General features: G+C 41.3%; 1 protein-coding gene across 3 annotated transcripts in view; it reads left to right on the top strand.

The window, feature by feature from the left end:
- Positions 1 to 15737, top strand: part of DNM3 (dynamin 3) — a 2680418-nt gene that overhangs the window by 605951 nt on the left and 2058730 nt on the right. For all 3 annotated transcript variants that reach the window (XM_044085220.1, XM_044085219.1, XM_044085218.1), the window contains exon 4: positions 15245 to 15448. In XM_044085220.1, the coding sequence (XP_043941155.1) occupies positions 15245 to 15448 (204 nt within the window). The remainder of the gene's footprint in view (positions 1 to 15244; positions 15449 to 15737) is intronic.

The raw sequence follows: 15737 nt of genomic DNA, 5'->3' as shown, positions 1-15737 counted from the left end.
AAAAAAGAAATATAACAAAACAAGCCATACTTCAGGATAAAAGAAACTACTACACTCAATTACAACAATCTTCCCTCCACCAACCACATAAATTTTGGACCGCTATTAATACTCTCTTATCCCCTGGTAAAGCTGCCACTCCAAAACCATCAGACTCCAACTCCAACTCCCCCACAGAAATAGCTAATGCCTTTAACACCTTCTTCACTTCAGCCATTCAAAAGCTAGCAAACCAACAAAGCCCTGATACCTCTAAACTATCTATGCCTAGCTCTACTCCCCACCCCATTTCACATCCAACCCATACCTACCTCCTACATTTTATCCCTACTTCAAAACTCAAGCCAACAACCCCTTCAGCCGACAAATTACCTGCAGAATATCTCCAACTAGGTGCCAAGGCAATAGCTTATCCCATCTCTCTATTAATTAACAGGACTATAAAAGAATATACTATCCCTTCAACCTGGAAAATCTCACACATTATCCCACTCTTCAAAGGAGGTGACTCTTTGGAGTATTCTAATTTCCGCCCTATAGCACTACTATCTCCTCTTGCAAAAATAATGGAGAAATGTGTACACAAACAGCTACTAAATCACCTGTTAAGCAACAATCTCCTAGCTAGCTGTCAACATGGGTTTCGCCCATTCCATAGTACTACCACCGCCCTACTATCCTTCATTGACTCTATCAACATAAATCGCAACAATAACACTCCTTCCTCCGCTTTCTTTGTAGACCTGTCAAAAGCCTTTGACATGGTTAATCATCAATTTCTCCTACACCGCTTAAAGTCCCTCTCTCTTGACAACAAGGCCTTGAGTTGGTTTTCATCCTATCTTGAAAATCGCAAACAGGCAGCTCTCTGGGATAACCATCTCTCTGATCTTCTCCCCACCTCCATAGGAGTCCCTCAAGGATCCATCCTAGGTCCTCTTCTATTTTCCATTTTTATAAATGATCTGCATCTAGCCACTCCTCTATCTACTTGTATTCAATATGCTGATGACACAACCATCATTTGCTCCGCCAAAACCCAGACTGAACTTCACCTGCTAACACAAAACACCTTCACCACCATCGAACAATGGTTCTCCAACCACTGCCTCCTCCTTAACCCCAAGAAAACCAAACTACTGATCTTTCCACCCACTCACCTATCTCCCCCTATTGACTTCACACTTACATCTAACAATGGCACACTTATTGCTCCAGACCAAACAACTAAACTATTGGGTATTACTATCGACAACCAACTAAAATTTGACTTTCATATCAACTCCACCATAAAATCAACTAACAGGAAACTTGGATCTCTATATAGAATCAAATCCTTCTTAACACCTGAAGCTAGAACTATCATAGCTAGAACCCACTTAATCTCTACCCTATTATATGCTTCTTCTATATACACTAACCTTTCAAAGTACAACCTCAAGAAACTAGCCATGTCATATAACAACATAGCCAGATTTGCCACTGCCTCTCCATATAAAACTCACCACTGTTTGAATCTTTTAAAACTAGGTTGGCTGGAATTACCCCACCTCATACAATACTACCAACTCACTATTGCACATAAAGTCCTTTATCACCCTGAAAACACACCAATGTTCTCTACACTCATAACACCCTATCACAATATGAGGCATCTCCGTTCCTTCAACAAAACACTGATAAAAACTTCTAAATCAAACAATGTAGCAGGAGATTCTATATCTTCCAACTCAATTGGCAAAATTTGGAATCAACTTCCACCAGACCTCACAACACTGACTTCTATTCCACTATTTAAATCCAATCTAAGACTCTACCTAAACAACCACAGGCTATGCTCCTGTAACGACCCTGGGTAACCTTTCTCACTCACCCTGCTTCCCCTCTCACTCACCCTGCTTCCCCTCTTTACTCTTCACCTGGCCTTCTTCATCATTTCTCCAGCTTACTTAACTTTCCCGCTTATTAATCCATCTCTCTATCCCTCTTTATTCATTCATATTTCTTAACCTAAATACTGATGTCTTTGAATAACACACCTTAACCTAGCATTTTTATCTAACCTAGACTTCTGCTCTGCCTCACATAGAAATCAATTTCTGATATAGCCTGTAATTAACCTATGACATTGTTTTTATTTTTTATTTTTATTTTTATTCTTATTTTTATTGTATAAGTTTTTGTATATTTTTTATCTTGTTAAGTAGTAGTTAGTGGAGCTTTTCTCCTCGGGCCTCCACTGAAAATGGACTTGTATCCAGTTGGACTAGCCCGGTTAACAAATGTAAAATAAAATAAAATAAATAAATAAATATTTCAATGAAGCCTTCCTTGCTTGGTTAGAGAAAAATCCTATAGTTTCCCCTCATAGACCTGCTGTGTAATAAAGGTAATTCCAGTTTTAGTGTAGAGAGCCTCCGTATGTACTTCAGGCACCACTGCCAAGTTATATTCACTCCCCCCAATATCAAACCGTTGGCTGTAGCTTCAGTGGAGGGTGTGTATGTGACACCCCATCGCCATTCAGTTGGCTGCATCTGGACGAAGCGGAGCCCTAAAAGTAGTGCTTAGCAAGGACAGCACTCACTGCAAATGTTTAAGATTAGCATCCTATTGTCTGTAAAACTACTGAAGTAGGGCATAGTCTATAATTAATGTAAATTATCTGCCCAAAAAATAATGTTTCAACAAATTGCGGGTCCACTTATTTGCTAAAAAAATTCTGTCAACCGCAAATGAATGGCTTGCTGCAGCTTATGGCCAAAGTAGCAAGCGTGATGTTAATTCTGTTCTACATTTTGTGACAGAAGTTTCCCGGTCCCTCCTTCAGTGGCATCAGTGAAAGAATAAATTGCTTGGAGAAGTTTGGCTTTTTTCTTTGGCATCTGTCTGTTTGACATTTAGTTCATAGGTTCATAGGTAGGTACTAGACTATCTGCCCGAGGGCATTTATAAGCCTAGCCAGAGTGTGTCAGCTATCGCCACCCCATTGATTAATTAACTGATCCTCTGTCAAGCAGAGACAATGAAGTGATCCCAGGGGTGTATTTTCTGTTACCCATCCACTCGTCAAGGTTTCTCTTGAAGAGTGTTAGTGAGGGGCTCTGCCTAATGTAGTTTGGAATTTTGTTCCAAAGCATGAGGAGTCTCTGTGACAGGAATCTATCTCTCCAGCATGTTCTATTTATTGTTGTGGTGAGGTTTAGCTCACTAGAGCTCGTGTCTCGCAGTGACTTGGATTTCTGTAGGTGGAACATGTCCATCAATTCTGAGTTGGACATGGCTTTGTAAGTCAGGCAGAGATCGCCTCTGAGTAAGCGATATGCCACTGAGTACAGCCAGAGTTTTTTCAGTCGGGCTGCATAGGACATATGTATGAGGCCAGTAATCCTCTTGGTGAGGTACTTTTGTGGTCTATCCAGCTGTTGGAAATTTCTTGTGAGGTACATCCCAAATGGGGCATTGTACTCTATGATGGGTCTGATGAGTGATGAGTAGAGGGGCACTATAAGCTCTATTTCTAGATGCGAACCCTTTAGTAATTAGATGGGCCACATAGAAGGATTTTCTAACTACTTTGGCAATATGATTGTCAAAGGAGAGATTACTATTTACCTGGGTCCCCAGATTTCTTATTACCTCTTCTGTATTAAGGGGGCTGCCACCTATGTGACAATTCATGGGTGTTTTGTTTTTCCGAAATGGGATGACTATGCATTTTTTGGCATTTAGCTTGAGGCCATGACTTTGACACCAGGTGTCTGTCTCAGTAAGGCCCTTTTGGAGGATGTCCGTGTCAGCCAGAGAGTCAATTATGGCTCCCAGTTTGCAGTCATCGACGAACTTGGTTAGCCATAGTCCTCCTGTGTTTGCCTGTACTTCTGAGAAGTATATGCCGAACAGTAGGGGTCCCAGGACCAAGTCTTGCAGGACACCACTTGTGACTGGTTTAGAGTCGGACCTGGAGCCCACTATTCTTACTGTGTGAGTTCTGTCTGTAAGCCAGTTGGCAACCCATCAAGTGACGTAGGGGTTTATGTTCAGGCTGGTGAGTTTTGCTGTAATTCCTGAGTGGGGAATGGTGTCTAAAGCCTTGGCGAGGTCAAGGTAGGCTGTGTGAACAACCCTTCCCTCATCTATGGCACTGGTGACTGTCTCGAACTAGGTTTAGTAGGCATGATTTGCCCCTAACAAAGCCGAACTGGGTCGGGGCAAGTGTTTGGAGGTTCACAATGTTTTTGTTAATGAGTTCCATGATGATGTGCTCCATAGCCTTGCAGACCAGGCTAGTCAGGCTTATGGGGTGATAGTTACCAGGGTCAGTTGTGGCCCCTCCTTTGTGGAGTGGAATAACCATTGTAGCCTGTGGAGAGGCTGAGGTTGAACAGCGTGTTTAGGTGGGGACTTAGTTTGTTCTGTAGTTCGTGCAAGACGCAGCCTGGGACACCATCTGGCCCCATTGATGCTGTGTTTCTGGCTTTTGAAAGGGCTATTTTCACCTGTGCATCTGTGATTTCTGGAACACTACACTTTTCTGGTATTGTTGTGGGCCATTTTGGGGGTGAGAGGGGGGTGAAGTTTGCACTGAATCTATCTGCCAGGATGTTGGCAATATCAGTAGGTTCAGTATATTTTGTGCTATTTTGCACTAGTTCAGTGCATATCTGCGAGTTGCCACTTAGATTCTTAACATAGCTAAAGAAGGCTTTGTGGTTATCTTTTGAATACTTGGCTAATTTTCATTTCAAAGTTGGTCTTCGATGATTTAATGAGAGACCTTAGTTTCTTACCGATACTGATCAGGGATGTCTTTCCTTCTTGGGATTTGCTTTTTTTCTGAACTAGTTTCCTCCTTCTATTGTATAGCCTGTATATGGCAGGGGTCCACCAGACTGGTTTCCTTCTCAGAGGACTGAATCTTGGTTTTGCTAGGGATGGCACGATCCATGTATCCTTGTAGATGCTCATAGAGTGCATTTGTAAAGGTTTCTGCATCTTGGGCAGCGTTATCCTTTAGCGTGGGGGCTGTGAAACTTACCGCCTCTGTCTTAAGTAAGGTGAAGTTTGGTTTAGAAAAGTTTTTTACTGTAGATTCCTTAGTTGAGGGTGGTGGTGGGGTGTTGACATCCAGAGTAATTAGTTTATGGTCTGATCTAACCAGTGACGGGTTGACCTCCGGTGTGGAACACCTGTCACCCATGTTTGTGATGACCAGGTCCAATATGTTTTCACCTCTGGTAGGGGAGCTTACCAGCTGATCCAGGGCATTTGAGTTGATGAATTCCAGGAAGCGCTGGGCCTGAGAGTTTCTACTCGAGTAGTTTTCCCAGTTAATGGTAGGGTAATTGAAATCACCCAATATCAGAGTGTTCAATAAGACCTTCATGTTTTCCATTGTTTCCAGAAAGGTAGAGTGGTGGTCCTGGGTCATGGAGGGTGTTCTGTAGCAGGCCACAATTTGCATTGCAGATTTGCCGGATGTTAGTTGCACATGGATGATATCAGAGGTATCATGCTGCGCCACTAACCTGGAGGTGTAGGTATCCTTGATGAATATGGATACACCCCCTCCTTTTATGTTTCGGTCCATGTTCTGTGACCTAAATGTGTGGTACGAGTTGTAGCCCGGTAGTGCTGGGGTGCTCTCTGGAGCCTTGAACCAGGTTTCAGTTATTGCACAGATGTCTATGTTCTCCATACTGAGGAGTGCTTCGAGCACGTGCATTTTGAGATTTAAACTCCTGGCATTGAGTAGCATAACCCTCAGTTTTTTGTTAATTGTGCTGTTTATGGAGGTGGGTTTAACTTTTGAGTCTTGCCTAAAAAAGGCACTATGGGGGCAACAAGAGCCTTGGCCAGTATTCAAAAGCCTAGGGGTGACAGGTGCAAGCCATCTCTTGAGAAGCAACGCGGCTTATCGAGCATGTCGTCCCAGGCTGACAGACACTGGATCCCCTTTGAATGACACCAGAAGCTTAGCCAATTGTTGAAATTGATCATTTTCTCTTTATACTGAGGTATCATTCTTGGAGAGGGCAGGATGCTACTCAGGGTCAGGGTCATTCCAGCCTGGGCTACATGATCAGAGAGCTCTTCCATGTCTCTTTTCATGTAGTCCAGGGAGGTACGTCTTAGGTCATTCACACCAACATGAACAATGACAGTCATACTTGTACTTGTTCTGTAGTGACCAGAGTGCTTATGTTATGTGGCGGATTCCGGCTCCTGACAGGCAGCTAACAGTAACCTTCTGCTTGTCCAGCCTAGTGAGTGGGACATCAGTGTGCTTGACTATAGAGTCACCTATTACTAGCGTGTTAGGTATGTTATTTCACCTTAAGGGCTGTGATTGTGCGGCACACTGATTTTGTGTTCTATGTGTTGTCTGGTTTGTGATGGGAGGTGCAGGTTTTTGGGTGTCTGCTTTGGAGGTCTCTGATGCTTTTGCAGGTTTTTATTTAGAGCCTTCGAGTAGGATTTTGTGTATTTATGTGTATTTTTTGCCAGTGCTGGTTTAGTCAGTCTGTGTGTGGCTGGAGATTTGGTGCATGTGTTAACCTTCTCCTCTTGACTGTCTTTTCCAGTCTTGGGTGAAGACAGCTTAGCCTCCAGTTTGGCTGTATAATTGTATCTCTCGCATATGTTAGTGTTTTGTGGTAGGAGGAGAGGGTTGTCTGTGTACATGAGGCAGTTGTAACATTGCCTCAGGATACCCAGATTCACCAGCTGGACTGGAGAGTACACCTGAAATTGTCCTTTGGTCATTCCTAAATAGTAGCGTAAGCTGCTTAGTCGCTTGGTTGGTGAGGGGTGAATAAAGAGCCTTGCCCTGCTGGGCAATCAAGTGTCGGGTATATTAGTGCTTGCTATTAGATCTGAGCAAGTGCTGGGCTGTAGGATGCTGTTTTAGTGCTTTGGTTGAGAGTTAGACTAGTTTCAGGGGAAAAACTGAAGAGGAGACTTAGTGGAGCCGGGAATAATTTAACCCTAGCTGCCCAGCGCAAAACCATGCAAACATGGTTTTTATAGCAGGGAAATGAAATAGATAGAAATTAGTCCAAATTGGCCAATAAACTACTAACTTCTGGGCTGAAGCCACTCCTCCAGGGACAGATAGGCTGCTCAAAGCTCCCCTCTCTTACAGGTGAATATAGAAACTTCCTTCTATCCAAGTAAGGTATGGGCAACTCAGAAACTTGTAACACAGCCCTAAATTCAGCACTAGCCTGAAAACTGGACTCTACTAGCTTAGAAAGGCGGGAAACAAGGAATTTTTTTTTTGTTTGTTTTTTTGAAAAGATAAGTCAAAAACAGTAAAAAATACACTTAAACAGCTTTAAAAGACTACAAATGATCAGAAAAGGCTATCACACTTTAGTGTGTAGCCTACAACAGTTAAACAAATTATTTAAACAAAAATGACTTTTTAAAAGTGCAGGCAGTCAAATAAGTACAATATGTGAAAAAAACAAGCTTTTAAATCACAATAAATGCTGGAAAATCGGCGTTTAAGCAGAAAACAGTTAAGCACAGCAAGAAAGTACAGAAAACTGATACTTAATCACTCCAGAGTCTCTCTTCTAAGCTAGAAGGCTTGTATCAGTTTAAGGCTTTCTAGTGCTTCCCAGTAGGTTAGTTACAGGCAAGATGGGAAGCAAGCGCAGATGTGGTCTTTTAAACCAGAAGGTTGAAAGAGATGGACAAACTGTCCATTTGGTCAATAAACTACAATTTCTGGGCCAAGAACCACTCCTCTTGTGGTAGACAGGCTATCTAGTGCTTACCACTCCCACTGATAAGCTAGAAGGCTTTCCTCCAACACAGAAAGGCTTGCAGGGCTCAGAAGCTTACAAACAGTCCTGGATACAGCAACTCTGTATCTGGACTAGGCTAGTTACAGGAAAGGTGGGAAACAAGCGCAAGTGTGGCTTTTAAACCAGAAAGTTGAAAGAGATGGAAAAAAAACTGCCCAAACGGCCAGTAGCTACAATTTCTGGGTCAGGAACCACTCCTCTTGTGGTTGATAGGCTACCTAATGCTTACCACTCCCTTTGATAAGCTAGAAGGCTTCCCTCCAACACATAAAGGCTTGGGGGGCTCAGAAGCTTACTAACAATCCTGGATACAGCAACTCTGTAACCGGGCTAGTCTATTTATAGGAAAGGCGGGAAACAGGCGCAAGTGCGGCTTTCAAACCAGAAAGTTGAAAGAAATGAAAAAAAACTGCTCAAACAGCCAATAGCTGCAATTTCTGGGCCAGGAACCACTCCTCCTGTGGTAGATAGGTTACCTAGTGCTTACCACTCCCACTGATAAGCTAGAAGGCTTCTTTCTAACACAGAAGGGCTTGGGGGCTCAGAAGCTTACCAACAGTCCTGGATACAGCAAATCCGTGCCTGGACAACACTAGTTACAGGAAAGGCAGGGACCAAACACAAATGCGGGCTTTTAAACCAGAAAGTAGAATGAGATGGAAAAACTGCCCAAACGGCCAATGAACTACAATTTCTAGGTCAAAACCCACTCTTCCCGTGGTAGATAGGCTACCTAGTGCTTACCACTCCCACTGATAAGCTAGAACATTTCCCTCCAACACAGAAAGGCGTGGGGGGCTCAGAAGCTTACCAACAGTCCTGGATACAGCAAGTCTGTATCTGGACTAGACTAGTTACAGGAAAGGCAGGAAACAAGCTTAGAATTTTTTTTTTTTTTTTTTTTTTTAGTGGGGGCCTTGTCTTGGTTAGGTCAGTCTCAGGACAGGCAATAATGGCAAGGTCTGTGTCAGTCTTGTGATAATAGTGTTCTTAGCTCAGGAAAGCCCTAATCTGTCCTTCTGTACCAGGTTTGGGCTTGTACCATACTGCAGCTACATTTTCAGCCTGAGGCTTTACTTTTCCCTTGCCTGTTACAAAACCCAAATATTGTGCTTCTGACATGCCTATCTTGCACTTAGCTGGGTTTGCTGGTAGCCTACCTTGGCTTAGAGGCCAAAATAGCCTACGGCTTAGGGAAATGACTTTTCTAGTCCTCTGAGAAAATTGCCACACATTGTCCAGATGGGTAGCTGAATATCTTGTGTGGTGTCTGAGTACCCATTCCCTGAGCCTCTGGAATGTCTTTGGTGCTCCATGGAGGTCAAATGGCGTAACTGTAGTGGAACAGGCAATCTGGTGTGGAAAACACCATCTTCTTTTTTATTTCTGGGACTAGTGGAATTTACTTGTAGCCTTCAGTTAGGTCCAAAGTGAAGAGAAACCTAGCCTTACCTTGCATTTTCACCAGATCATCCACATAGGGCATAGGATACAAGCTACATGGATAGAAGAAGTAAAAGAAAGAATAAGAAGTTTAAAGGTGCAGGATATGAAATGGGATGAAGTAACAGCCAGAGAGATTGAAACAAAGTTAAGAAAAGCCTTTAATTGGAAAACCCCAGGCCTAGATGCAGTATCTAACTTTTGGTTAAAAGTATTAACATCTTTGCATGAAGATTTAGCCATGAGTAAGAACTATTTATATGCAAACCCCGAACAGACACCAATCTGGCTAACAACAAGAAAAACAATGGTCCTACTTAAAAGTGAACCTGCAAGCTACCCTAAAAATTATAGAACTATAACTTGCCTTCCGACTATGTATAAACGGTACACAGGAATTGATGCTGAGAGAGTTTATAGTCATTTAGAAGAAAACTCATTATGGCAGTAGAATAAAAGAGCAATAAAAGAAAGTCATATGGAACAAAGGATCATTTGTTGTTAAATAAAGTCATAGTGGAGAACTATAAAAAGGGGAAGAATCTAAGCATGGCATGGACTTACTACAAAAAGCATTTGATAGTATCCCACATTCATGGATAAAAGAGAGCTTAAAAACGTACAAGATACACCCTACACTGATGGACTACATTACAATGACCATGAAACAGTAGCAGACCACTTTGCAATTAAGCCATGATAAAGGACAAATTATTATCCCAGGGACAAAAATTCAAAGGGGGATATTTCAGGGTAACTCTGTCACTGTTGTTATTCTGCTTTACCCATTAAGCTGTTTACTTAACAGCTTAGGCCATGGCTATAATTTGGCTCCTAGAAAACAACAAAGTGTAAAGACTTCTCATCTTCTCTTTGTCAATGATTTAAAACTGTACATCTCATCAGACGAGGAACTGAAAGCACAACTGGAAGTTGTCAATACTTTTTCAGATGATATAAGAATGTCATTTGGTCTTGATAAATGTGCAAAAGCGACCTTTAAAGCAGGAAAACTGCAACACCAGGAAAACATCAGTTTGGGACAAGAATGTGATATAAAAGAACTTGAGCAAGAGGGAGTATATAAATATTTGGGAATTGATGAAGGATCAACAATAAAACATGAACAAATGTGAATAAAACTTAGTAAGGAATACTTTAGAAGATTTAAATTAATCCTGAAAACAGCGACCACGGCCTAAAGTTAAATGCCAAAAAATGCATAGTCATACCCTTCGGGAAAAACAAGGTTACCCCTAGCTACCAAATAGGTGGCAATCCACTGAGCACAGAAGAAGTTATCAGGGACCTGGGGACCCAGGTTGATAGTAGTCTGTCATTCGACACCCATGTAGCTAAAGTAGTTAGGAAGACCTTCTACATTGCCCACCTTATCATGAAGGGATTCTCATCTAGATCAAGGGAGGTCATAGTCTCCCTTTACTCATCACTCATCAGACCAATGATTGAGTACAATGCCCCATTCGAATGTATCTGACCCGACACTTGCAGCAGCTGGAGAGGCCACAAAAGTTCCTCACCAAAAGGATAAAGGGTCTCAAAAATCTATCCTATGCTGCCCGACTGAAAGAACTCCATCTCTATTCAGTCGCCACCGCTTGCTCAGAGGTGACCTTTGCCTAACATACAAGGCCATGTCAAACCCAGATTTGATGAATATGCTTCACCTCAAAAAATCTAGATCCATCAGAGCCACAAGGGCAGGAGACTTAAACCTCGACACGGCTATTAATAGGACATGCTGGAGGGATAGATTCATCACCCAAAGACTCCCTATGCTGTGGAACAAAATCCCGGTACATGTGAGGCAGAGCACCTCGCTGGCCTTGTTCAAGAGAAATCTTGACCAATGGATGGGAGATCGCAGATATACCCCAGGGATTACCTCAGTGTCACTGCTCGACAGAGGCACAGCAAAATAATGGGTATAGTTCCCCATGCTAAAGGGGTGGCGTAAGCCACAAAACGATGGGCTAGGCTTGTAAATGCCCTCGGGCAGATAGCCTAGTATGAACCTATGAACCTATGAACCTATGAACAAAATCCAAGCTATAAACTAGTTTGTTCTTCCTGTCCTAACTTACAGTTTTGGAGTGACTTCACTGGCCCCAAAATGTGTTGGATAGATTAGATAGGAAAACAAGAAGGATGGTTCATGCTCACCAAATGATTTATAAAAATCAGTGTATACCAAGATTATATATTCCCTGTTCCAAAGGAGGGATGGGCCTACTTGAAGTTGATTACATGTGTAAATCTGAAATTGTGGGACTCCACACATATCTGCTTACCTCACAAGACACAAATGTAGTGAAACATGAAGAGAAGAAACCTAAGATGACTTCTCTGCTTAATGTAGCAGAAGCATATCGGCGTCAAGCAGGAATGGAAATCAAACCAGAAATAGATAAAAATCAGGCAAAAACTGAATGTGCCAAAAAACAAAAGAAAGAATATAAGGTGAAGGACCAGATGAGAAGGCAAGAAATGTGGAAAATGCAGAATTATTGTTGAAAGTATAGAAAACTTCTGGAAGAACCTCACGTTGATCAGGAATGAATGCAGGAATGGTTAAGGAGAGGTGAGTTCAAACCAAGAGATGAAAGGTTAATAGTGGCGGCCCAAGATAGTGGGCTAAGTACACGCTGGTTTACAAAGTCCATTGAATATATGGGAGAAACAGACAAATGTATGTTTTGTAAAACCAAACTGGAAACAGTCGCACACCTCGTTGCTGGTTGTGACATACTAATGGTAGAAGGACTGTATACTGAAAGGCATAATAATGTGGTGAGACTGTTGCACTGGGGATTGTGCAAACATTATGGTATCGAAGTGGCTGAAAACCACTTGAAACATGAGCCTCAAAGCATCATAGAAAAGTATCACATGGGATCACCCATTACCAACAGTTCAAAAGATAGATGCTAGAAAACTGGATATAGTGGTCCAAGAAAAGAAGACAAAAGTAGCACTGATCATTGAAATCACCACACCCAGTGACTACAGTGTGTTGCGTACAAAGAGACACACAGTCATAAAATATCAGGATTTGCAAGCAGAAACTAGAGCAATGTGGAAGAAAGATAACCAGACAGTTCCAACAGTAGTAGGATCAATGGGTCTTATAAAAAAGAGTCTACAGTCGTATTTAGATATGTTACCAATCCATGTAACCCTGTACGAATTGCAGAAGGACTCATTACTGGACACACTGCGGGTGCTGAGAAGAGCACTTTTGGATCTTATCAAAGACTGAAACAATACTAATTTCATGAACTTTAATCATACTTTTTACTTAGGAATGGGGTCCATTCCTGTCATAGTATTAGAAACACAAAAGATGTTGAGAAATTAAAAAGGCATAGGATACAAGCCAAATTTGGAGATGCAGCTTAGTTTTATGAAGTCACTGTAAACTCTGTTAGATCCATCAAACATGGGAACCAGTACAATGGGATTCTTGTACTTACGTTTGGTTCTTCTGTGATCCTGAGTTTGAACATTTTATGTGCCTCTTCTTTGACTACTAGGCATTGAGACTTGTGGCATCTGGTACTGTTGTATATTTACCAATTCACCAGACACAGTTTCTTTGCTTTTTGCATTCAATTGGTCCTGCCAGGCAACTCTGAAAATATATTCCTATTCTTCAGTACAAACTGCTTACCCTCTTGTTTCTGGGACACTGGTAGCATCTAACTTTTCTTGACATCAAGCATTATGTGGGGGTCTTGTTTTGCAGACATACTGCCCTCATATACCTCAGTTTCTCTCCAAGGGTTCAGAAAATTTGTGCTGTTTTGTTTTCCTTTTCCTGATGTTTCTCAGGATATGTTTTAATTCAGTTATCTTTTCTGTAACTTTAGAAGTGCTTCCCATTTTGTGCGGAACTTGTTCTCAACAATGTGCACCACCACAAGTACCTTGCCCCTTCCTTTGAACTCTCTAAGTCATGCATTTATATGTTTTTGCTGTATTTCCTATGATCTTCCCACATGCTTTTTCACTCAAGGCATCATTACCATGAATCTTTCCCTTATGTCTGTAAAATGCACTTTCACAGTTTAAAAGGGGGTGCTTTCCCCTTCGCAGGTTTCCTTTGCTTTACTTAGCAATTGGCAGGGGACATCTATTCTATAGTAGTTTAAATGGATTTCCACTTCTGTCTTGGAGTACTCCCATCATGGTAAACAGGGGATGTGCGTGCAACTGATCCTGATTTTTTCCCATTGTGTTCTGTGGTTTTCCTTAACACAGCCTTTAAGATTTTACTAAAACATTCAACTAGCCTAATCTGTTTGCATATAGGTTTATAGGTTTATAGGTTAGTACTAGGCTAACTGCCCTTTTGGGCCATTTGAAGCCTAGCCAGTTAACCCATGTGAGAATCAAACCCTGCACCTTGTGTCTTTAAGGTAAACACCTTAACCATTATAGTATGCACACTTCCTTATCTGCTTTATCTCAAAGAACTTGCACGTGCTTTACTCTGTCTATAAATGGGGTACAGTAGTTTATAAGAATCGTTGGTATCCCTACTGTGGAACAAAAAAAGTACTAGTTATTTGGCTAAAGGCCTGATTACTACTGTTTCTACACCATACACCTGTGCTCAGCCATCAAGGTACTGCTGGGGATTCCCAACTTCAGTTTGACTTATTTTATTCTGACTGAATTCTCAGCTATATACTCATGAGACTGTCAGTTCCACAGGTTAAGTGTTACTCCACTCTTTTTACTGTTTAGAAAACACAAAAACATTTTTATTCAGGTAAGCTCGCCATCTGTTTTTTAATAGTTAGCTTTCGTGTCTTACCTTTCTGTTAGTCTGTATAGTGTTAGTGGTTTAGCTGTCAGATGCACTGAGATTTTGAAAGGTTTTCAATAAATAACATTTGGTTTGAAAAAAAAAACACAGAGTTGCTCCCCTTGATAGGATTAGCCTGGCATCTTCAAAGATCTTGCTTCATATAAGTTTTGGTGATAATTGACTCAAAATCGTATTTTCTTTTGTTGTATTTGTGAATGATTGGGGTGCCTTTTTGTGTTGTGAAAGAGTTTGACCTGGACCTTTCTTAAGGCTTACAATTATGGACTCTTTGCACATCTGCTTATTTCATAATTTATTTTATTTCTGGTTGATAGATTATACTTTTTAAAATTTATTTTGTTTATTGTTGTAAATGATGGTATTTATTGGTACAGTAATGGTAACTATGTGTAGAAAATACAGAGCTAATAAAAGGAGTCCGGAGTGAATGATTGCTCACTAGGAATCCCCAAAAAATGGAAAAAAGCGTACAAAGGGATTGCTTGGCATATTTGGAGTATACCTGGCAACTGCTGAGCTTACAGTATGGCCAGCAGCACTCTTTCCTCTTTGTAATCTCTCTAGCAAACACTCCCAGGAAATCTACCAAGCATTTCCATAAAAGTGAAGCACAGTTTGCTGGAGAATTCCAGGTTTTGTTATATAATATGCCATTGTTATTAGGTATTTAGGTGTACTTGTCTTCTGAATTTTCAGGTCTGAGTTTTTCTAGAATGAAAGAGTTATCTTGATGTCTTGTAAGATGTATTTGGCTTTTATGTAGCGGTGTAACAAACAGTGGTGATGCATGCGATTCTTTCTTGTTTCCATGAGATTGATTCTTTCAGTATGCAGTAGCATACGATGCAAGTCACTTAACCAGACAGTACCCCCAGGTCGTGCCTCAAAACAGGCACTTTTGCCTAACAGGTATGACCCATTTAGCAAATGGAACAATAAATCAGAAGTAAAGAGAACCATCATAACAGCATAGGAAGATATTTGTTGCACTGGTTCTTCACAGTGAAGAGGTATGTTTCTGAGACCATTATATTTAAAACTAAAAGTGGTTATATGCTACACAGAAGAAGAAGCCTGCCCATGGGAATAAGAATCTACGAATGGTGACGCTTACTGTGTGTTCTTTTTGCAGTCCTGAATTTGACCCTGATTGATCTGCCTGGGATCACCAAAGTGCCAGTTGGGGATCAGCCTCCGGATATTGAGCACCAGATCGGAGATATGATCATGCAGTTCATCTGTCGCGAGAACTGCCTTATCCTAGCAGTGACTCCTGCCAATACCGACCTGGCCAACTCTGATGCACTAAAACTTGCCAAAGACTTAGATCCTCAAGGTAAGGCGGAGGCATATTTTAATTAACCGACAGCGTGTATGAGTGAGTGTTGGACATTTTGGTCTGGAATGCGATATGGTGCAAAACTCTGCCATGCCTCTGTGTCTTCTTATCATTAAAAAGCAAGTCTGTCTTGAATATTTTACAATGACATGTGGTTTGGGTTCAGCTTTTAGAACATCATGTACATTATTAAGATAAATATTTGTAGGCCCTAAGACTATGAGTAAATCATTTTTTTATATTTTCCTTTTACTTAAAGTTTGTATTATATGTGCAGTAAGTATAT

Source organism: Protopterus annectens, chromosome 10.part0 (assembly GCF_019279795.1).
Source record: "Protopterus annectens isolate FY-2018-M chromosome 10.part0, PAN1.0, whole genome shotgun sequence".
Taxonomy (NCBI): Eukaryota; Metazoa; Chordata; order Ceratodontiformes; family Protopteridae; genus Protopterus; species Protopterus annectens.
Note: the sequence above shows the minus strand (reverse complement) of the source record. Positions and strands in the feature narration are given on the sequence as shown.